Below are 23,513 nucleotides of genomic sequence, written 5' to 3'. Positions count from 1 at the left end.
TTCTCCAGGCTAAACATGCCCAGCTCCCCCAGCCGTTCCTCATAAGGCATCAGCAGCCTGGACCAGGGGCACAGCGAAGGATGGCCCTGGTGAACAGGAGCATTTCTCTAAATTAAATGTGACGTTAAATGCATTTAATGGGCATGGTGCTTTAAAATGCAAATAACCACAGCAGTGGGACTTGAATAGGATTAGGACTGTTGCAGGCAGGGAGGGAGAGTTTAGCTCTTTCTCCCCCCCACTCCTGCCTTGATCCTGATGAAAATCGCCAGCTCTTCCAGTGCTGTTATTTTGCATTAGGTGGAAAACTCCACTTAGCTCTTCCCAAAGATGGAGAGTATTAATCAGGATCTAAGCATGTGGGGAAGGGTTAAGCTCCACATCGTCACCTTATGCAAAATGCATAAGACAATGCAAAAAGCACATTTAAAGTCACATTTCATTTGGCCCTTAGCTGCCCAGTGGGAGTAGGGGAGATGAACTGATATTTGAAGCCAGTTTTTATCCCTGGCTAAAGTTCCACGCTATGCCTATTGATTTATCTTGAAGTTTGTCCTGTTTCACCCAACCCAACATGAGCTTTGTGCAGTCGTGGTTCACACAAACAAGGGCAAAACTGCCCTTCTGCAATCCTGGATCTTCGCCGTTAACTTTGTGTTGTTGAATTTTCCTGGGGTCTGAGCTGCGCTCTGATTACAAGTAGTGATGGAAAGTGAGGCTTCTTCCAGACTGGTGTTTCTGCGGGCTTGTTTTGTGGGTGTGGGTATACTCTGTAACATGTCATTGATGCAATAACAGTGCATTAGTGGGTGGTTTATATTGGATCGTCCACACTTCATAAGTCATTCTACATTGCTTCTGCAATGTTGCCACATTATTGCCAACCGGAAGGGCTCTGTTGCACTATAGCAATGAAAACTTACAGGATTTTATGGGGCATGCCCCTATTGTGAGTGAAGCAGTATGACACCCCAAAAACTTTTGAATGCTCAAGAGGTATTGAAGGCTTGATTGCATATAACTTCCCTGGTTATATTATGGGCACAAATAACGATGAATGCTCAATAAAATGAATGCTCAATAAAAAGAAGAATAGTTTTGGAGGGATCCTAAGAGCAGCATTTCTCTGTCCTGCTTGGCTTCAAAGAAAAAAGAAAAAGGGTGTGTCTTGTGACTTCTTTGGTGGTGAGTTTACCTGAGGACATGTCACTCTGCTATGAAACTGGCTGTCTGGCTAAAAGGGGGAAGTTCATTTCCACGGCTTGTAAGTCCTTAGATTTCAGGCCATTTCTGGCATAAACTTATTCCAGGCTTGTAAATAACTGAGGTTCAATGGGCTGGCTGTGAAGTTGATGGAAAAAAGAAAAAGAAAAACGCACCTCAGAAGCCTTTCGACTTCCGAGGTGCGTTGGAAAACAAAAGCAATTACTTCTGGGTTTTCGGCATTCGGCTTCCAAATTGTCCAGCTTCCCGGACACTCAAAAACTGAAGTACCACAGTATTTTGCATGGTGCTTGCAGTTTTTGTGCAAAAGAGAGACCTTAATCCTTTCTCAGGCCACCCTCGCCACTCATCCTGTACCAAGTTCCGTGCAGTAACATGAAAAGTATTCCAGCTCTGGGGAACTTTCCTGGCTGATCCTGGTGCTGAGGCAAGGGCTGCGTTTTGAGCTGTTTTCTCCCCCCCCCCCAATTTGGTTTTACATGTTCTGAGGAAGGAGTGGCACAAAAGCTGAGGGAAGGCTTGGGCTGCCTGCCAGTCCCTTGGTGCTGTGCTGTGACCTGTTGCCATGGCCACACCCTCCCCTCCTTCTCCCCCAGCTGCATTTCCTTTTGTTTGGAGCTGTCATGTTTCCTTGCCACAGCCTTTGAATCGCTCTCGAGATTCTACGGTCCAGCCCCGCACGCCAAAAAAGAGAGTCACCAATGACCTGTGATTTTCTCCTGCCAGGCGTGGGGTTGGGGGGCTTAAGCTGAACGCCAGCCCAGTGGGCAAACACAAAAGAGGTCCAGGACAGAAGCTCAAACTCTCTGTCACTTGCTGGCTAAAGTGGCATGCAGTTATCTTCGTAGAGAGTTTCACAAAATTCGCAGAGGTATATAATCACATTATTTAAAAAAGCTCCCCACAAATAAATATTCCAACCACTGCCACCAGTGAAAAGCCAGTGGAACATAGACGTGCTTATTTAAATAAGCACTCATATACCTTTTGTGCCTGATGAAATGGAAAAGAAACAGCAGTAGGAAAATCACAAAAGGGAACAACATGTGGCCAAATGTGGGGTTAATTTTGGGATTATCCTTTAATAGGCACCTGCACACAGATATAATCTCCAGTGGAACATATTTTTTTCATCTGATTGTGCACACTCTTCACCAGTTCCCACCCCCCAAGAGAGACCCCTCTTAAGCTTTGATTACTTTCTCACCTGATTTTGCACATGCTTGCTTATTTCACACTAGCCGTCTCTTTCGTGGTATGGCTTGGGAATTCTATGAAATCAAGAAATCAATGCCGTTTTGAACTCTGTGGTTAAAACCAGTGCAGTTTTGAAAGGTTCAGTCTACCACCACCTTGCTTCAAAATGGTGTCCCGTTGTATCCAAACATAGACAGAAACCTGCTCCTTGATATCGGGGACCATCATGCAAAAGTTGTTTACAATATCTTAAGAAGTGTCAAAACTTATAGCCATCAAACAACTTTCCAAAATTTATGGTAGATTCTCCTCCAGTTTTCCCCTTGCTCAATTTTTGTGTATAAAAGGGGAGAAGCTATTGACAGATATTTGCACTTTGTTCCTCACTTAGCAAAATACATTAAGTCAATAAGAATGAACATGCCATCTATACAACACTTTCTGCACATTGGCAGCTCTGTGGAAATTTGTAAAATCTAATGCTGTTAATTGCTTTGGAGACTCTTTCCTGCAATGGTTGGGGAACCTGTGGCCCTCCAGATGCTGTTGGACTACAACTTCCTTCATCCCTGATCATTGGCTAGTTTGAACTATGGTCAAACTATTCAGTAGGTCGATAAATTGATTTTTTTAAAAAAGGAACCCGACTTTGGTTGCCTATGCATTTGGCGTAAGTCAAAAAGATTAAAACAACACTGCCCTTGGAATGCATTAAGTGACCTCGTTCACGTGGGAGAGCGAAGTAGGTGTGCACTAAATGTGTGTTTGTGTGTGCGTGCGCACGCGCAAACATTACATATATGCAAACTGCTTGGGAACAGTAAGAACAATATACAAGTAAAGAAAGTGTTGCATTTAAAATGCACTGGTACAGATAGAGGCACTGCCTAAGATCAAAGGTCCATCACACCTCTGTCGTCTTTTGCAAGATAATTCCTCTCCTTTGTGTTGTGATTACATAGTGCTTTCTAAAACGGGGATCACGTGTGTGTTTCTGTGTGTTCTGTGGCAGAATTAGGCATCACCAGAATCTCAGGTCTCCCTTTCTTCACAGTGAGCCTTTTCATCCTTCTTGCTGCTGAGAGATACTTATTGGAAGCAGCTGGGCATTGTCTGCTGCTAGATCAATATGGGACACTGTATTTGTGTCCTGGATCTATACCTATAGATCAGATTGTTCAGCTCTCCTCAGGGGAGCATACACACAGAGAACCGTCTTTTATGGTGGATTCATTAATCTAGAGCAAATTCTGGCCCCTGGTTCTCTCACTACAACTGTTAAATGCTGGGTGATAATAGGGTGGAATTTTGCCCTGTGAAGTTTTACGGCATGTTTACATGTGAAACAATGATTCTAATATGCTATGTTAGAATCACTGCTTTGCACATAAACATGAGGTGAAACTGCAAGGGGAAGAATTCCACTCGCTTGTTGAGTGCTCAGTATTCCAGATGTGTGGAGGGCTTTGCAAGTGTCTGCCCCAGACATTCAGCTCCTTGAAGATCCTTCCAGAACTGCTGCCCACATGGCTGCTTTTCCATTGGCCTGCCTTGGTCTAAGGCAGCTTCCTCTCCTCCTACGTTTAGTTCAAGAGATACTGGGGAAGAGCTTTTACCTGCTCTGGCATCTCTTAGACTAGAGGTGGGGAACCTGTGGCCTTCCAGGTGTTGTTGGAGTCCAGTTCCCATCAGCCCCAACCAGCACAGCCAATAGATGATGGGAGTTATACAGTAGTCCCACAACACGTATCTAGACAATACCTTGCTCTTCCTGGCTTGCCCTTTGATTGTGCTGCCATGGCCATTACTTGGCTGCATCAGGATTCTGCTTTTTCTCCACAGCCCATCATGGGGATGTCTGGAGTTCCTCAGGGGCCCTCTGACCAGAAGGTAGCTGTGGTGACAGTGGATGACTGTGACACTTCCGTGGCCTTGAAGTTTGGTTCCATGCTGGGAAACTATTCTTGCTCAGCTCAAGGGACACAGTCAGGCACCAAGAAGTAAGAATTTTATGTGTGCTATAAACACAACTAATGAGCCTGGAGAATGAAGAACGAGCAGACATAGCTAGAGCCAGGCTGGCTCCACTGTGCTTATTGTTCACTGGGGAAATTCCTATTAGGATCATGCCCTGTGGGATAGCGTTCACCTGTTCTAGCTTTCACAATCCACCTTCATCCTGCAGTTGGAGGTCTCAGTAGAGCAATTGGGGAAGTTTGACCTCTGCACTTAATGACCTTTCAGCTGATGGAGTGGAGATTGAAGATTGGGGACTAAAAGTGAAGGATGGGGAGACTAGCGAAGGCTAGTCAGCCATGTGATATTGACTGATCAGTGGTCCTGCCCAGCTGAAACGTTTGGCCCTAGAAGCTGATCTTGATAAGGATCCTGGTCCTGGAGCCAAAAAGGTTCACCACTCTGATCTCCAGGCAAATAATTGCTGTACAGTCGTACCTCGGAACTCAAACGGAATCCATTCCAGAAGTCCGTTCAACTTCCAAAATGTTCAGAAACCAAGGCGTGGTTTCCGATTGGCTGCAGGAAGGTCTCACGGAACCTGCGTTGAATGTTCGGGTTCCAAAGAACGTTCACAAACCAGAACATTCACTTCTGGGTTTGCGGTGTTTGGGAGCCAAAACGTTCAACTTGCAAGGTGTTTGAGTTCCCAGATACGACTGTATTCTGGGCAGCACTATTTTTCACTGTTGAGCTATTGGACATCTTAGCTACCTTCTGCTACTACAACTTTACACAGACAGAGACAAGTCTAGGCTAAAAGCTTTGCTACCCCATTGTGGGACTCTTCAAAGCTCCTGGCATATCCAGGTACCTATAGCTCTGATGATGTCAATCACTTGACCTGAAAGACCACAGTGATGCCAGCCATGATTGGGTCAGAAGATGTATTTGAATCTGCCATTCCCTCTGTTGAGCTTGACCTCCTGAGTTACTCCTGTCTTGGCTTCCCAGGTCCCTGGATTTGACAGGTCCACTGTTGTTAGGTGGCGTTCCTGACCTGCCCGAGAGCTTCCCAGTACGGAACCGGCACTTTGTAGGCTGTATTCGGGACTTCCTGATTGATAACCGAGAGGTGGACATGGCTGACTTCATTGCCAACAATGGGACGGTGCCAGGTATGGTTTGTGTTATATCCAGTGGATGGATCCAATTGATACAAGGGATGCAAAACTGGCAAGAAAAGTGCAGTACTGACTGTTTTAAAAATATTGCTGGGTGTGCCATTCTACGTGTGTGTGTGTGTGTGTGTGTGTGTGTGTGTGTGTTGTGGTGGTGTAGTGATGGGTCTTTGTAAAAGGGCTTCAGTCCTGTCTCTGATTACTCTCATCAGTTGCCTCCTCTCTTGCCTACTTTGACACTCCATTCCCAACCCCTGGAGCATCTTGCTGCTGCCTTTATCCTTTCCAATGCCGTCTCACTTTTCTCCTCTAGGCTGCTCAGCCAAGAAGAACGTTTGTGACAGCAACACTTGCCACAACGGCGGCACGTGTGTCAACCAGTGGAACACCTTCAGCTGCGAATGTCCCCTGGGTTTTGGAGGCAAGGACTGCAAGCAAGGTAAAGGGTGGAGGCTGTGAAAGAAGGGAGGCTATGGGGACATGGTAGCTCTGATAAGGCAGCTTGAACGGTCCCTGGGAGATGGAAGGCCAAATTACATATATCATTGATCACGTATTTTGAGTGCAGAATTTTCCCTTGCAGAAATAGTGAGTGGAGTTGGCCATGATCCAGATTGGGACCCCAGTGTGGGGCAGGGCAGGCAGGTGGCTTCTCATTCTCCTCAGTGGTGGTCCCAATACAGAGCCACCCCCATCTCCAGTGCCTGTAATTTGCATGGCGGGAAGTTTCTGAACCACTCCAGTTGGGCTGCGTTCAAGAGTAAACAACATGATTCAGTTCAGTTTGGCAGCAAGGATGTTGCGGGGAGGGCTTTTTGCTGCCTTTTTCTTCTGAGGAAAACTAGAATAAGGGGTGGAATGTTAACAGAATATCTCTGTCCAGTCCCAATCCCTGTGTATGGGGCTGGGGTAGCAGGGAGGACATAACACCCATTTAAGTTTTTGAGCTTCGGGAGATTTTACTGCCACTGTCAACATAATCCAACAGTAGTCCAGAAAATGTTGGATGCTGGGTTGTAGTGTTAATAACTTCTGGGTGTCAGAGTGAGAGGTAGCTCACACCCTCCTGCTAAGGCCTGGGAGTGTAAGTAAACAGGAGCTGTTTACTCAGCTGCGTAGGACACAGTTGCCTCAAATGCCATTGTGCTGAAGATGGTGTCTAGTCCTTCAGTACAAGCAGGCAAAGATCAAGGGGGTGGTGTCTAGGCCAGGGATGGGGAACCTCTAACCCAGCCTTTCTCAACCTGTGGGTCCCCAGATGTTGAACTACAACTTCCATCACCCCTAGGTAGCAAGGCCAGAGCTCAGGAATGATGGGAATTGTAGTCCAACAACATCTGAAGACCTGCAGATTGAGAACCACTGTACCCGTCAGATATTGCAGAGCTTCACCTCCCAACAGTTCCAGCTAGCCATCCTGGCCAATGGTCAGGGGTAAAGGGAGTAGAAGTCCAATAGCCTCTGCAGGGCTACAGGTTCCCCATCCCTGAGACAGGCCCTGCTTTAGGGATGGAGTTCCCAAACCAGGCATAGGCAAACTAGGCCCTCCAGATGTTTTGGAACTACAACTCCCATCATCCCTAGCTAACAGGACCAATGGTCAGGGATGATGGGAGTTGTAGTCCCAAAACATCTGGAGGGCCGAGTTTGCCTATCCCAAACCCATAGGATGCCTGGCAATAAGATGGGGGGGGGGTTCAGATCCCACCTGCTAGCATTTTCCTTCTTCCTCTCCCCTTCCTATACTTTTTATCCCACAGTGTTCCAAACATCCTACACTGGAAGGGTCAGGCGATGGTTTAATACAACTCTAGTATGTTTGTCCTTACACTTGGGGCAGTCTAGTGACCTCTTCCACTGGTTCCAGCATTCACTACGGGTTGAGCATATCACCTTTTCTCTCATTCCCTCTCATTTACACACACACACACAGAGAGAGAGAGAGAGAGAGAGAGAGAGAGAGAGAGAGAGAGAAGGGATTAACAAAGGCCTCCTGCTGTACACATAAGTTTCATCCCTGCCTCAGATGGACTCATTTGACATGCATTTGACATGCCAGTCAGATGATGCACTGCTTAAGCTGTGTAGACATTGATTACTCCTATGGCCACCTCCTTGGAAGGAAAAAAGCACTCTGTGTTTGGTGCCAATGCAGAGTTTCTCCTCCACATTGCTCCCCCCCCCCCTGGAGTTTCTCCTCTGCTTCTGAATTGTCACCAGAACATTATTCTATGCCCAGGAGGGGAGCTACTACATAAATGCACATTTAGTACTCCATTGTGCCCCGGAGAGAAAAGTAATAGGATCTTATAACTTGCTGTCTTACTCCATGAGAATGATTTCAAAAGGCCGTAATAACATGTCTGCATCAAGAGGAAAGTTCACCCTGCAATGATTGTTCTGAGTTGCATAAAAAGAAAAGAAGGTTGTATGTATCAGCCTGCCATATTTCCAAGCCTTTCTGTAACCCTGAAGGCTAGAACCTTCTTTTATTACTTTTTTTTAAAAGCAAAAGTGGAGCTGGGAGTTCCAGAGTTGCACAAGCATGCCTCAGGAGGCGCATACAGCCTTTCAGACTTGTGCTGGCAGCCTTGTTGCAGGGTGTGACTGGAAATCTGTGGCTTACATGCATGCAGGACCCATATTCCGGCGATTGCTCTGCTGTGTAGCAATGTCTGCTTTTGCTGACTTGTGTCTCCCACCCTGCAGAAATGGCAAACCCCCAGCGCTTCCTGGGCAACAGCATGGTCATCTGGAACAACTTGGCCTTGGTCATCACCCTTCCATGGCACATTGGACTCATGTTCCGTACTCGGCAGAGCAACGGCGTCCTCCTGCATGCGGCAGCCGGGCAGCATTCTACCATCACTTTGTGGGTAAGTCTCCAAGGCAGGGCAGCAGCACCCTGTGGATCGGTGGCCTGAGAAGACTGCCTTTGCCTACAAGCAAGAAGTAGAGAGGTTGGAGGGGATGCGGGTTCTTTGCTCCACAAGGTTATCAGGAGCAGGCGCAATTGATGCACTGCTCCCAAGAGTGAGAATGCCAGCTCACCTGCTTCTTACCTCTTTCCCAGCTGAGCGAAGGGAACGTGCTGATGACTGTGTACCGTGCCAACAGCCGGGTCTCCGCCCTGCGGCTGCACCAGGTGAAGGTGAACGATGGGGACTGGCATCACATGCAACTGGAGCTGCGCAGCAGCAGGGACAACCCAGAAGCCCAGTGCTTAGCCACAATGGCCTTTGACTACGGCTTGCATCAGGTATGGGGAGTGAGTTGCCTTCACCCTCAGAAGTGCGCTCCCTTCTTTCTCGACAACAGCTGCCGGCTTTGTGACTTCTCTCCTGGGCTGTTCTTACACTGGACTTGCTTTCCCATAAGCTCTGCTCATGTCCCTCCCTGCTCCGAATCAACCAACGTGCACTGTTGTTTTAGTTCCAGCCCCTTCCTACCTTCCAACGGCCTGCACCCCTGACCTCTACCCAATGCTATTTTACTAGAAAAAGAGGTGCTGCCACTCACCACTCCCTTGTTCTTTTAGAATGGCAATGGCACCCACCTGAGAGGTGCCTGAACCCACCTGAGAGGTACTGGAACTGAATTCCCCTGAGTTCCTGCTGGAAAAAAAGCCCTGCCTCTATTCCCTTGCCCCCTCAAGTGTTGTGGCCTCTTCAAAATATTAGGGGAAAGCAATGCAAGATGGCTGCTTTGTCTCTTACCTGTCATCCAGGTGGCAATCAACATCAGCAGCGAGCTGCACGGACTCAAAATGCGGAACCTGAGTGTTGGCGGCATTCCTGGGGAGCAGGGTGAAGTGCAGCAAGGCTTCCGTGGCTGCATGCAGGTAAGCAGGGCGAGGAGCCAGCATCAGGGGCCCCATAATGCCCAGGTCCACATTGAGCCAGGCACGGGCACTGCCTCTTCTCCCATTAGCTTTTCTCCCAGGGACATATTTCTCAGGGCTAATTAGCCCAAGCAGATTTTTGTGTGTCATGTGTTCTCTGTGCATCTGTGTGTCTGGTGGTGCATGCCTGCCTGCCTGTCTGTCTGTCTGCATCGTTCTCTCTCTCTCTCTATATATATATATATATGCACAAAGTTAGAAGCTGCCACATATCCCCACCTGGCAAATTGCAGTCAGGACAACCATCATTGCAGGGGGTTGGAATAGATGACCTGTTGGGTATCTTCCAGCTGTACAATTCAACAATCATTTGATTATACACTCTCACCTTCCAACCCTATGTGGCTGGAACTGTGTGGCTGAAACACGCCTGCTGATTGGTTGTAGATTGCATTTGTATAATACATTTGTCACTCTCTTTTTGTTGTCAGGAGGAAAGGAGGTCCCTTTTAAAATAAGATCACCAGCAATCTCAGAGCAGCACTATTTTTTATTGCTCCCCACTTTTTCAGACGCCCACATTTGGTTTTGCCTTCCATGCAGATGGATATGGGTCAAGTGTGTGGTACCTCAGATAAGATGCATGTTGGAACAAATCGAATCGCTATCAGATTTGTGCAACTCTCCCAAGTGCAAACTCTGACCTTACTCATTCTGTGCACCTTTATTGCAGGGAGCACAGTGCCATCTAGGGGCTGCAGTTCTCCAGTGGTTCATGCCTAACTTACTTCTTTCTGGGGTGTGTTTTTTTGCTCCCAATAAGGGGGCCATTTAGGCTGCTTCCAGACAACCTGTTTATAATGAGCATTCAGACTGATTTGCCTGCAGAGAGATTAGGTGCCACCAACTATTTAATGAGCATTGGTAGACAATGTTGCGCCAAGCCAATGTTACCCATTACTTTCCTGTTTGCCAAAAGTCTGATCTTTTGGGGAAGTCGATTTGCTTTGCAGGAGCTCATCCAACTCAGCTTTAATTGCACAGCCTGAATTTGCTGGGATGTGATCGAATCCCACTCAGAAATAGTGCCAGTCTGAAAGTGCCTTTAGTTCGCACACAACAGCCAGCAAATTCTGACCAGGAAATGCAAGTTTGCTGGTGTCTGCCCTTCTAAGAGCTGGATCTCTGTGGTGCTGCAGCTTGACACCCCCCCCCCGGTGTTCTCTTTATTCCCAGGGTGTAAGGATGGGTGAGACATCAGCCAGTGCTGTGGCCCTGAATGTGAACCAGGCTGAGAAGGTGAACGTGGAACGTGGCTGCAGTATCCCGGATCCCTGTGACTCCAACCCCTGCCCTGTCAACAGTTACTGCAATGACGATTGGGACAGCTACTCCTGCAGCTGTGACCCAGGTCAGTTGGGGGGTGGGCAGAGAAGGGGCGACGGAAGAGCTGTTGCTGCTGCTCTTCCCCAAGAAGTACTGGAGAGATTCCACTCTGGCACTCTCCAGAGTTTAGCACTGTGTGATACAGGGTGAACTAAGCCATTAGGGTTAACTAGGTACACAGGGTACCTGTACAAAACAAAATAAAAAAATTCCTTCCAGTAGCACCATAGAGACCAACTAAGTGAGCTTTTGTGTGCATGCACACTTCTTCAGATACTGCAGAGATGGAGCCTCGTTTTCATTATACCAGAGCTAGCTGTGATTCCACCTGAACTTCTGAACAACAACACCCTGGCCATTGGCTATACATGCTGGAGATGATGGGAGTTGTACTTCAGGCATATGTGGAGGTCCACATGTTCCCCGCCTCTAATGACCTCAGAGACCGCGCAATCCAGGCTTAGGGATGAATCCCAGCCTGCTCCCTCTCTCTCCAGCCCATCCCTCTCATCTGCAGCTGTTACTCTTTGCTGCACCTTGAGGGGTGGTGTCAGGCGCCAGAGAATCCTATCCCCCCCAGGGCAGGCTGCCAGGAATAGGTAGACAAGGAAGCTCTTACCAGTATCTTTTTTTCAATATCCACAGAGAGAGAGGCTTAGAAATGTTGCCTCTTGGAGTAATGGCGTTGCTCTGAGTAATCTCCACCCCCTTTTTCTCCTCAATCGTCACCACACCACCCACCTTATGGTGGCCGCTTAGGGCCATTTGCCTCCTAGCTCTTTGCTCTCCTACTTTCAATGCTTGCCAGGTTATGGGAGAAGGGGGGTCTGGAATGCTTTCTAGTGATGACGTGTCAGCCAGCTGCTCCAGCTCTGCTTCCCCCTCCTCTTCTTCTCCCATTATCTTTGTCCCTTATCTACCTCTGAGCCATGACCTTCTGCAAACCACTGTTGTAAATCTATACCGTCTTCCTCTTCTCTGGAAGGTTCAGGAGGAGGGGAGGAGGTTTCCACCATCCCTCCTCAGTCCAGTCCCTGACAGGTGGTTTCCTTCCTTCTGTGCCCAGCCGGAAACTCTTCTTTGGGGTGTCCTCTATTCACCCTTACGCTGCAGTTTCTGGCCAGAGTTACACTGGTGGGTATGACATAGGGCTCAAGGTTTTCCCCTTGCTGCTTCAGGCTACTACGGTGACAGCTGTGCCAATGTCTGCTCACTCAACCCTTGTGAGCATCAAGCCGTGTGCGCCCGCAAGCCCAGCTCCTCCCATGGCTACACCTGCGAATGTCTGGACAACTACTTTGGGCCATACTGCGAGAACAAGTGAGTTGCCTCCTGCTGCTCTGTGAAAGGGCATCTGATGGGTGTGCGTGGGTGAGTGTGCGATTGTTCTGATAGGTGTGTACTACTCCCAGCGTGCATGTAGAAATGGATCCTTGAAGAGCTGCAGGTGTGGGGGGGAGGATATTGATGTATGTCTCCGTACCTGAAAGTGTTGTGAATAAGCAGTTGTAGTGGGAGGGGGCATATTTCTAAATTAGTCTGTGCCAACGGGTTTCTCTGAAAGATCAACCCAATGGAGAGTCTTTTTAAAAGAACTGTTTTTGTTGAATTTTTGAGAAATCAACAAACGCATTTAACAAAATGCAAGTAGATGGTTGTTCCATCGACAGGGAAAAGACATAAAGCATAACGAATCAATGATTTCACTCTCATGAAGTCTCTCCAAAGATTGTGATTGCAGTGGTCTTCAAGTTTGGTTGTCCTTATGTATGTACAAAATAAAAGGTTGCCAGGTTACAAAGAACAATAATGGGTCCAGTTTCCCTTTGGCACCATGAAGTTGACACATCAATTTTTTCCACTAACCCAATAGTCCATGCACACATATACCAGGAGTCAAGTGTCGGCCCCACACCTAATTTCCAACATTTAGCTATTTCCATTGGTGCTGCTACCGGTAGAGAGTGCACCCACTGTTATTGTGTATGTTTGCTTTTATGTTCTCAGTCTGGGAAGGTAGTCAATGCAGTAAGGGCTTTGTGGGTATGAAAGCAGGAGACCGTTTTGCCATGCGTTTAGGTGGTGAGTGCAGAAGGTACGCATAGCTGAGAGTGCGATTTGTGTGTCTATGCAAGACAGGAAAGTTGCTTTGCATAGTATGATGCAACAACAAAAGACTCTATATAAGCAAATATGTTGAAATCCTACATATGTTGAGCCATAAACTGTTCATCAACGGCTTGAAAAGCACAACCGTCGTCATCCACATGAGAGCAGAAGATTTAAAGAATGGTGCCTGAAAGAGGGAACAACACTCATCGCAACCCCCTGAAGTCTGTGCCTCAAAGCACAATTAGTTTCCAAGACTTTTCTCAAAGTAGGCTTTTCAGTATTGGACGCATATTCTTTTTTGTCGTTGGCATCTCTCTCTCTCTCTCTCTCTCTCTCTCTCTCTCTCTCTCTCTCATCTGTTCTCCCCCACATATATGGTGGTGCTGCCTGGACTTGTTCTTATTTTTGTTGTGTGATTATAACAGGCCCTGTGCTCTCTCTGTGACAGGCATGCTCAGCCCTGCCCACGGGGGTGGTGGGGGCACCCTATATGCGGACCCTGCAATTGTGATGTCGGCAAAGGATTTGACCCTGACTGCAACAAAACCAACGGAGAGTGTCGCTGCAAGGTGGGCCTTGCTTTATTTGATGGTCCCGGTTGGGGTTAGAGCTGCAAGCAGGGGTTTAAGGAGGACTGAAGAGGGATCTTAGCTGTTGGCAGGGCAGTTGTTCCACCCATGGGCAGAAAATGACTACAGTGGTGCCTCGCAAGATGAAAAGAATTCGTTCCGCGAGTCTTTTCGTCTTGCGATGTTTTTCGTCTTGCGAAGCATGGTCCGTCGCAACTGCGCCTCTTCAAGCGGCTTTTTTAAAAAAGCGCAAGACGTTTTCGTCTTGCGAAGCAAGGCCATAGGGAAATTCATCTAGCGAAGCAACGCAAAAACGGAAAACCCTTTCGTCTAGCGAGTTTTTCGTCTTGCGAGGCATTCGTCTTGCGGGGCACCACTGTATTTAGTTAGGAGAGTGGCTTTTCAATATTCTTCCTTCAGAAATCTTTCCAACTAAACTTGTCTGCTGAGGAACTCCAGCATATTGCACAAGATTCTGGCACACAGTATGTGGGCTTCAGGCAATGTTTATTGGGCCTCAGGTATTAGCATTCCTGAACTGAGAGAGTTTGACTTAGAAGACACCCAACTTCCCCCTTCAATTGCACACTGTAGGACAGAGGGGATGAGGAAGCTATGGCTCTCCAGGTGTTGTTGAACTACAACTCCCTTCACCATTGGCCATACTGGCTGGAGCTGATGGAAGTTAGATTTCAACAACATATGGAGACCACAGGTTCCCCATCTCTGCTGAAGGGGATGAGCAGTTGTGGTGACCCAGTTGTCTTGCATGGATCATTGCGTGTTGAGTCCCACATGCCACCCCCACCAAAAAACTCACACATCACACATCAATTTTTGTTTAAGGTTTTTGGCATTAATTTTGGCCACAACTTTATTGAATACAAAAAATGTGAGTGGTTGCTTAGGCATTGGTTATGACTATCTGTCCATGCCCAGGGACAGGGCTGACTTCCGGATTCCAGCGGAAGCCAGCGTGGGAAACAAGTATTGGGGAGAAGATGAAGCTGGGCCTCAGTCCCTCACTTCTCACCCTCATGTTCCGGTGGGGCTTGCACAGCCCAAGTCCGATTCCAGGGACAAGGACGAAAAGAATGGCAAGCCCCTGGATTCCTTTAACGGAATTCCCATTTCCGCACCACCATTGGAGGGGTAGGCACTTACCCCTCCACCAACCAATTTTAACCAATGCCTAACCGGCAACCTTACAAGTTGTGACGATTTGCTACGCAGTAGGCAAAAACCAAATGGCACAGCCAATCAGCCAAGTGGCAAAATTCCTACCAGGCCCCCGCACCAAGGCGGACGACCCCGTGACAGGCATAGCAAGGTCAAGCGATCAAACCCCCCCCCCTTTTTAGGGAGGGTGGGCGGGTGATCCAGTGCAAAAAGGCCAAGAGGATGCCCAGCAATGGCGACCTGTATTTAAAGGCTCCAAACCCCTCCTCCGAATTGGCAACATACAAAACTCCCCAGTAACCCAGTTAACCACTTAAGGCCTGGGTTATCCAACTTGCCCAATCACACCAGGGTGGCTTGTATTCCCCAACCGCAACACATGCTCTCATTTAGGGAGAACATGCTTTGTCCAGCACGACTGGCAATTCTAATTGAGAAATCCTGATAATCTTCCAAGCTACTCTGCAGTTCCCTTGAATGTGGTATGAAAACCACTAAATTAAGAGACTGGGCACAGGCGCTGGTTCCTGCTTCAAGAAGCTCATTCTGTGGTCCTAGGTAAACCACTCCCCCCCCTCCTCTCTCTCTCCCTGTCAGCCTAACATAGCTCACAGAATTGTTAGGAGGGTGAGTTAGATTAGAAATGACTGGTAGCAGTGCTTTTTTTATTAAAAAAAATGTTTAGGGCTACTCTCAATTTGACTCAAGAAAACCACCATTTTATAGTTCAAATCGGGGAAAATAAATACAGTAATTGGACAAAAGTACAAAGATTCACAAAACGTTTAGGGGTATGCATCCCCCTACACCCCCCAAAAGTGCTGACTGGTAGTAATCATAACAGTACCTTGGGAATTTCCGTCCTTGGTGAGTGTATGTGAATTGTGTTAGTGAACTGTGTTTTAATGGGAAGCAATATTTATTGCAGGAAGTACTTGGAGGATAATTAACTTCAGCTTATATGTTTTCAAAAAAGAAGAAGTGGTTACCTTTGTTTTTAAAGTTTTATTGGGTTTATCTTCATTTGCTTTTAAATTGGTTTGTAGATTTTAGCTGTATTCTGTCTGCAGTTTTATTTGCACACTGCTTAGAGAGCTCTTTGATCCAGTGGTTTATAAATCTGCTAAATAAAATAAAATAAACTGCTGTTGACCTTAAAGAGGTTTTGGGAGAGGGATTAGGTGCTGGGTTAGCCAGGAGATTTGTAGACTGCTCTTGAGCTACAGAGAATCTTCCACCCTGCTCCTTGGGACTTACATGCCTTCCTGTTGTTCCGTAGGAGAACCACTATCGACCAGGGGACAGTGGCATGTGCTTGCTCTGTGAATGCTACGCCACAGGCTCTCTCTCTCGCACTTGTGACGCTGAGACTGGGCAGTGCTCCTGCAAACCGGGCGTGATTGGGCGCCGATGTGACCGCTGCGACAACCCCTTTGCAGAAGTCTCCACCAATGGCTGTGAAGGTCAGCAGTAACTCCTTGGGCATGGGCTGAGTAGAGCGGAATTCCGTTGCTGAGCTGAAGCAGGGAAGAGGTTGCTAAGTCAAATCTCTGGCCATGTTGTGGGACTGGATAAGTGATGTTACTGACCAGTCTGCCTTCCGTGAAAGGTGTTCCCTGGCTGGTGCTCATTGAGTGATTGGGGCAATGAGGGGGAACCTGTGATCATCCACTCCTAAATGTTGTTGGACTCCGGCTTCCCTCAGCCCCAGGCAGCACTGCCAGTGGTCAGCAATGGTGGAAGTTGCAATCCAAGAATACCTGGAGGGCTACAGGTTAGCCACCCCTTCGGCTAAGGGCTGCCTGGATGAAGTGAGGAGATGGATTCAGCTCTAGTTCTACAAGGTCATTGTCATTTTTCATTGCCTCCAGTTTTCATCATCATCATCATCACATTCTGTCCTAATCTTCTCTTGATGCACTCAGAATCAATACAAACAAACAATTAGCTCTAAACATGACAATTCATTAATACAGTAAGGAATCACAGCACAATCAATTATCTCAGAAGTGGGTTGTTATTTCCTTGATGACCCAGGATTCCTCGTTGCTCATGCTTCTCTGCCCCAAACATATGAGCGCACCAAACATTTGCAAGAGTATGACGTCCAGACTATCTCCTACATGCTTCATTGAAGAGCCACAGTGAGTTTGCATGGAAAGGAAAACCCTGCTCACAAATTATCGCTTTCCCCCTTTGCAGTGAATTATGATAGCTGCCCACGTGCCATCGAAGCAAACATTTGGTGGCCACGCACCCGCTTTGGCTTGCCTGCAGCTGCACCTTGCCCCAGAGGATCTGTCGGTAATGAAGCACCTTTGATACGTATATTGTGTGGATGTGGGGTGGGCAGTTTGAGTTCCGCATAAGCCTTGCATGAACCAAGCACCCTTCAGCACCAAGGAGGTCTGTGTTGCTTCTGGTCAAGGGTTCCCTGTGTGCCACATGCTTAGCTTAAAAAAATAAAGAAAGAAAGAACCAGCCTGTCTGCTTAGATACAAAGGAGTGTTTGCAAATTTCAGAGGTGTAGCTGCGTTCATCTATAGTAACAAAGCAACAACAAAGAGTCCGATGGCCCCTTAGATGCAAACAAATGTATTGTGACATGTGGGCCAGAGTCCTCTGTGTCGGATGCGCACAACTCACCCTTCCCTCCTGCTGCCCCATAGGCACTGCTGTGCGCCACTGCGATGAACACAAGGGCTGGCTGGCACCCAACCTCTTCAACTGCACCTCGCTGACTTTTGCAGCTCTCAAGGGTTTTGTAAGTGCTCTTTCCTCACTCTACATTTTCTTTGCTCTCGCAACCACCAGAATTGCATATGCTCTGCAGGCAAATGCACCCACCCACTCTCTAACCTGTACCAAGCTAACCCATATCTGAGGCCTGAGCAAATTAAGTAAGGTAACCCACTGTAACATGTTTTTCCACATTGCGAAAAGCTATGGCAAAATTTACAATGGGTATATGCTTACATCTTTGGCATAACTGATTCTACTTCTTTTCGATTTTGTGAAGGATTAGGACCTATATAGAGCACTGATGCGCCACCTCCTGACCACAGCAAGCCCCTTCTAGCTTTGGAGGTTTCGCCCTGCATCACCCTCTAATTTCCATGCTTATCTTACAGCCAAAAGAGCTAAAATCTTGAAAGCACAGGTTACTGGGATGCTGAATGGTGTGACAAGCACTTCATTCAGTGCTTGGAGTGACGCAGTGTCAGCCCAGCCCAACCCTCCCTGCAGGGTTATGGTTCTCACTATCTCTTGCAGTTAGGAGCTGAGATTGAAGTAGCCTGGGGACTGCATTTGGTCTGTGATCCGGTTTCTGAGTGCCTTTCTCTTCCTTGCTGAGTAGGCCGAGAGGTTGTGGCGGAACGAGTCCATCTTGGACACAGAGCAGTCTCAGCGGGTGGCTCTCCAGCTTCGCAACGCCACGCAGAACACGGCCAGCTTCTTTGGCAGTGACATCAAGGTGGCCTATCAACTCTCAGCTCAGCTCCTGAAGCATGAAAGCACCCAAGAAGGCTTTGGCTTGGCTGCAACACAGGACGTGCACTTCACAGAGGTAAGCCCAGAGGCTCAAGTTCCCACTAGGCTATAACTGTGAAAGTCACAGCAAAGGGACACACAAGATCGGAAAGGACAGGGAAAACACGGAATAGGTTTTGTTGTAGTTGCTGCAGTGTCAGAAAGCTGCTGCGATGGTGCCTGCCTGGTCTATCAAGGGCATCTAGGCAGGATGGCTGTGCTCTGCCTTCATGGCTGGAGTCAGTGATGCTTCTAAGTACCACTTTCCGCAATCTGCAGGAGGGGAAAGTGCTCTTGTGCTCATGTCCTGCTCGCAGGCTTCCCACAGGCCTCTGGGTGGCCACTGTGAGTGAATAGGATGCTGGACTAGATGGCCCATGGGCCTGATCCAGCAGGCTCTTCTTGAGAAGGGGCTCCCAATGCAAGCAGGTCAGCAGATGACGAGCATCCTGTTGCACCTTTGGGAGAACCAAGTTGCTCAGTGTTGCACTTGGGAAATGCTGGAGAAGGTCAGTTCAGCTTGGATGGAATGTGACTCTTTGCATCATTTGAGTTTAGAGCAACCTGCTCTTTCTTACCCATGGCCCCATGGCTTTCATATGTCATAATCAAGACCGAGAATTACACTGGCCTGGATCTCAGCTGGCAAGGGGTACAGTATGGGGCAATCCCAAGCAGATCCAGTTGCAAAGCCAAATCCTCAGGTGAGCAGGGGAGGCTGATGCTTTAGGGCAACTGAGGTACCGTTCCACCAAACTCAATTTGCCCTCACCAGCACCCACCTACCTACTTGCCTTCTTATTTTTTACCAGTCCATGGGATGACACTGGCCGTCCTCCTCGGTCTTTGTGTTGCCTTTGTAGAACTCAGCAGGGTAAAGGATGAGGACAAAGCTGGAACCATTTGACTCTGCTTGCCATTGGCTCTGTCTGTCATTAGCTTCTGGCTTCACTGAGTGTTGACTTCCCTGTTTTATGCCCTACCAGTCCCAGTGGGCATCAGCTGCCACTGCAGGTGAAGATCACTTTCTTGGTTCCACTGGGCTCTCAAAGGCCACAAACATTGTGAGCACCAAGACAGCTGCTTGTCCCTTGGCATGGGAATCCCAGGAATGGGCAAGCTGACCTGTGATGGTGCTCTTGCAGCTGCTTGGCCGCAGTCAATCCTCCGTTCTGTCAACTGAATGAACTACACACCACTTTTGCAGCTCTCATTGTGCTTTCCTTTGGCCCTGCAGAACCTGCTCAAGGTGGGCAGCACCCTGCTGGACAATGGCAACAAGCGCCACTGGGAGCTGATCCAGCAGTCAGAGGGTGGCACGGCACAGCTGCTCAAGAATTTTGAAGATTACGCCAGCACTCTGGCCCAGAACATGCGCAAGACGTACCTGAACCCCTTCACCATAATCACACCCAACATCGGTGAGAGCATAATAGCCATTAGGGCTGTTTCCCAATGGCTGTTTCCCAATGAAAGGAATCTTTGCGAATCGACTAATTGTATGCATTTCAGTTGATGAGGCCATCAGTTAAGTATGTATACATTTGCAGGCGAATAAGGAAGTGCTACTGAAGGAGAAATAATTGTACAGTACTTGTGATGATGTTTGCATGTGGCAGGCAGACTTTTAGAAGAGGCATTTCCCTCTGTGTGAGAGAGGGAATGCTTACTTTAAGACAGAGATGTGGCACCTGTGCCATCGACCAACAACTCCCACCATCCCTAACCATTGGGCATGCTGTTTGGGGCGGATGAGTTGTTGCTGTCCATCACCAGCAGAAAGGCCACAAGCTCCCCATCTCTCTTGTAAGAAGATACTTGCTTGTCACCATTTCTGTGCATTCTTCTATTGAAAAAGCCAATCATTATTATTATTTTTAAAATGTTTCCTGGTGAATCAAGGATACCTTTTTTGTTTTTTTTAATCAATTCACCTAATCAGTGAATCAACTAAATATTGTGACCCTAACAACAATGCAAATATGCAACAGACTTTGAGCCAAACAGGTTTTTGTAAACATTAATTCAAAATGAGGTCACAGTAAGTAAAACAACGTAACTATAACAGCTCTAATCTCCACCTGTTCCAGCTGCCAGCTATACACAGCTTGGCCTCCTAGCTCCCTTATACATTCATTTAACATGTGAGGTGGTTTCAGAGAGAGCCCTGTTGTTAGCCACTGTTACTATGAACAGACACTCTGATTATGTGCTTTACTTCTTGTCTTGTGGTTTGAAATCTTATGATTTTTTTGGCCCAAAGTCTAGAGTCGGTACTCATGGGAAAATTTGTTGGGGCTCATGGGAAATGTTGGGAGTAATAGGTCAGTAGCCATCAATTTAGGGTTGCACCTCCAGACCAAGCTGCAAATTGACATTCAGCTGGCTTGCCTAATGATAAGAAGCTTTTGCATTTATTTATTTTTTGGCCAGTTATTTCTGTGGTGAGGCTGGAGAAAATGAACTTTGCTGGTGCCAAGTTGCCTCACTATGAGGCACTCCGAGGTGAGAAGCCTGCAGACCTAGAGACTACCGTCATCCTGCCTGAAAGTGTCTTCAAAGCTCCAGAGAGCAAACGTAAGTCTTGGCTTTCTAGAAAGGGTTGGGGACAGTGGGCCATTTGTAGGGCTTTCTTTAACAGGACATCCCTTTTCGACAGGCAGCGGTGAGTCCAGTAAGTCCATGGAAGATTCCCCTGAAGATAACTAGAGCTCTGCTTTGGGTGATTTTGTGCAGAAAAGCAGTCTATAAATTCTGGAAATAAAATATAGAGGATCCAGCCTGACTTGGCCTGCTTCTGAGGCAAAGTAATATCTCACTCAATGTCTCATGCTCACTTTCCAGAACCTTCTATGGCCAATGCCAAGCATCTCCCTGGTGAGGAAGAAGAACCTGCCCTGATGACAAGACAGAAAAGGCACCCAGATCTGAACGAGGGACAGGCCATTGCCAGTGTGATCATCTATCGCACACTGGCTGGTCTGCTTCCAGAGCAGTATGACACAGATAAACGGAGCCTGAGGTAACATATACCTGCCCCCACCCCAAATATACACACATACTCAGAAGTGGAGGGTGTAGGGACTCCTCAGATACTGGAGATTATACACAATGCCCATACTTAGGGGAGGTCAGTTCAGAGACCTCAAAAATCCATTGCAAAGGGGTCCGTTCATGTCATTCTCCCCCCCCCCATATACTGGAGGATTTGGGCTCCATTCTCTGTTGTTAAAGCATCATCAGCTTCTATATGGCTTCCTGGCCACCTGCCAACTAAGCACGAAGGTGGGAAACCTCAGTCCCAGGGGTTGAATGTGGCCCTCCATGCCTCTCTCTTGTGCCCTTGGGACTCTCTTCAGGGCACACCTTCTCCTCAGCCATGCCCACTCTTGCTAGGCCAGACGCCCTCGCTGGCCCTGCATCACACTCTCTCTGAGTTTTTTTGCCTGACTGGAATGTGTCACTGAACTCTGATAATGCCTCTTACTTGCATGGATGGAGGGTAGATGGATTTCTGTGATTTTTCTCTCTCTCTGGCCCCCAGAAGGTTGTCTGGGTGAGAATGCAACCCTCAGTCTGACAAAGGTCTCACACCTCTGACCAAGCAGATGATTTCCAGTGCCCCATGGTTTAAATAGGGAGCAGGGCTCTCACATTGTTTTTGTTGTTATTTTGTATTACTGTGTGGTGCTAACAGTTGTCAGGAAGCAGCGTGATGTGCCACTTCACAGGCCCATGTAGGAAACGGGGATGTGGTTCAATGTGTGCCATGTGTCCTCACAGAGTCCCCAAGCGGCCCATCATCAACACCCCAGTGGTAAGCATCAGCATCCATGACAACGATGCCCTGATGCAGCGGGCGCTTGAGAAGCCCATCACGGTGCAGTTCCGGCTGCTGGAAACTGAGGAGCGGACCAAACCTATCTGCGTCTTCTGGAACCACTCCATTCTGTGAGTCCCACTGCCCAGACAACAAGGCCTGGGTGATGAAGGATGTCGGGCTGGGGGTGGGGGTTGAGGGAGAGGCACTCAGTGACACCCTAAGGCTGGCGGCTTGACCCTGACTTTGCTGTTTTCCCAGGGTCAGTGGGACTGGTGGCTGGTCAGCCAAAGGCTGTGAGGTTGTCTTCAGGAACGAGACCCATGTCAGCTGCCAGTGTAACCACATGACCAGCTTTGCTGTGCTGATGGACATTTCTCGCAGAGAGGTGAGAGAGACCACCATGGGCTCATCTCCAGGAGATGACCTGAAGGGAGAGGGGTGGGATTGTGATGGGGATAAGGCTCCTGCCTCACAAGGGTGGTAGAACATGATCTCATTGCTAAATCATCTTTCTCATGTGTCCATTGATACTCCCTCCCTCTCTCTCTTCCCCCCAGAATGGTGAGATCCTGCCCCTGAAGACCATAACCTATGCCTCCATTGCTGTGACGTTGGGCAGCCTCTTGCTCACGTTCCTCTTCCTGGCTGGCCTGCGGTCCCTGCGATCCAACCAGCAAAGCATTCGCAAGAACCTTGTGGTGGCCCTGTTCCTCTCTGAGCTCATCTTCCTGCTGGGCATCAATCAGGCTGACCTGCCAGTGAGCTCCTGGGGTGGGGCGGGGTGGGAAGCTGGGGGGGCAAGAAGAAGCTCAGCTCAATAGGCCAGAGCCATGATTCCGGCCACTGCCATAGGTGTGATCTCCGTCATGGGTGGGGAGCCCACTTTTAATGGCTGCTGGTGCCAACCTGGCGTCTCCTAACCGCTTCCCCTTCTCTCGTTCCTTGCCAGTTTGCCTGCACAGTCATTGCCATCCTGCTGCACTTCTTGTACATGTGCACCTTTGCCTGGGCGCTGCTGGAAGCGCTGCACATCTACCGCATGCTGAGCGAGGTGCGCGATATCAACTACGGCCCCATGCGCTTCTACTACATGGTCGGATGGGGCGTGCCAGCGTTCATCACAGGTGGGGCCCAAACCAGACACAACATCTCCCAGCTCAGGGCCATCCTGACCACTCCGAGGCCTCAGCATCCCTTTGTGAAGCCTTAGTTTGGAAAGCAGGAGGTGGGGGCAAGTGGCTCTGCCCTGCCTGCTCTGCGGTGAGCACCTGAGGCCAGACCATAGCCAGAGAAGCCTGGCTGAGATGGACTGGCTGCAGGCCTAGCTGTATTGGTGCATTTCAGTTCTAGTTCCTGCTATTTTGGCCGTGAGCTACTTATTTGACTGATTATTTGATTGTTGTTAGCCGCCCTGAGCCCGGCTTCGGCTGGGGAGGGCGGGATATAAATAAAATTTATTATTATTATTATTATCTGACTGTGATTAAATGCTTCCTCTTACTCTTCTGGTGGTT

At 48.3% G+C, this 23,513-nt stretch overlaps 1 protein-coding gene across 4 annotated transcripts in view; it reads left to right on the top strand.

Moving 5' to 3' along the window:
• The window catches only part of CELSR2 (cadherin EGF LAG seven-pass G-type receptor 2), a 110,925-nt gene that overhangs the window by 73,897 nt on the left and 13,515 nt on the right, over positions 1-23,513 (top strand). For all 4 annotated transcript variants that reach the window (XM_082227054.1, XM_082227051.1, XM_082227053.1 and 1 more), the window contains exons 6-25: positions 4,264-4,421; positions 5,392-5,555; positions 5,872-5,997; positions 8,268-8,434; positions 8,632-8,817; positions 9,286-9,399; positions 10,636-10,810; positions 11,964-12,105; positions 13,346-13,466; positions 15,925-16,108; positions 16,848-16,949; positions 17,315-17,409; positions 18,004-18,213; positions 19,414-19,597; positions 20,610-20,753; positions 21,021-21,198; positions 21,960-22,127; positions 22,258-22,384; positions 22,557-22,757; positions 22,949-23,123. In XM_082227054.1, the coding sequence (XP_082083180.1) occupies positions 4,264-4,421; positions 5,392-5,555; positions 5,872-5,997; positions 8,268-8,434; positions 8,632-8,817; positions 9,286-9,399; positions 10,636-10,810; positions 11,964-12,105; positions 13,346-13,466; positions 15,925-16,108; positions 16,848-16,949; positions 17,315-17,409; positions 18,004-18,213; positions 19,414-19,597; positions 20,610-20,753; positions 21,021-21,198; positions 21,960-22,127; positions 22,258-22,384; positions 22,557-22,757; positions 22,949-23,123 (3,121 nt within the window). The remainder of the gene's footprint in view (positions 1-4,263; positions 4,422-5,391; positions 5,556-5,871; positions 5,998-8,267; positions 8,435-8,631; positions 8,818-9,285; positions 9,400-10,635; positions 10,811-11,963; positions 12,106-13,345; positions 13,467-15,924; positions 16,109-16,847; positions 16,950-17,314; positions 17,410-18,003; positions 18,214-19,413; positions 19,598-20,609; positions 20,754-21,020; positions 21,199-21,959; positions 22,128-22,257; positions 22,385-22,556; positions 22,758-22,948; positions 23,124-23,513) is intronic.

The sequence above is a fragment of the Podarcis vaucheri genome, assembly GCF_965113315.1.
Source record: "Podarcis vaucheri genome assembly, chromosome: 6".
NCBI lineage: Eukaryota > Metazoa > Chordata > Lepidosauria > Squamata > Lacertidae > Podarcis > Podarcis vaucheri.
The sequence above is the reverse complement of the archived record's forward strand: the minus strand, read 5'-3'. Positions and strand labels throughout refer to the sequence as shown.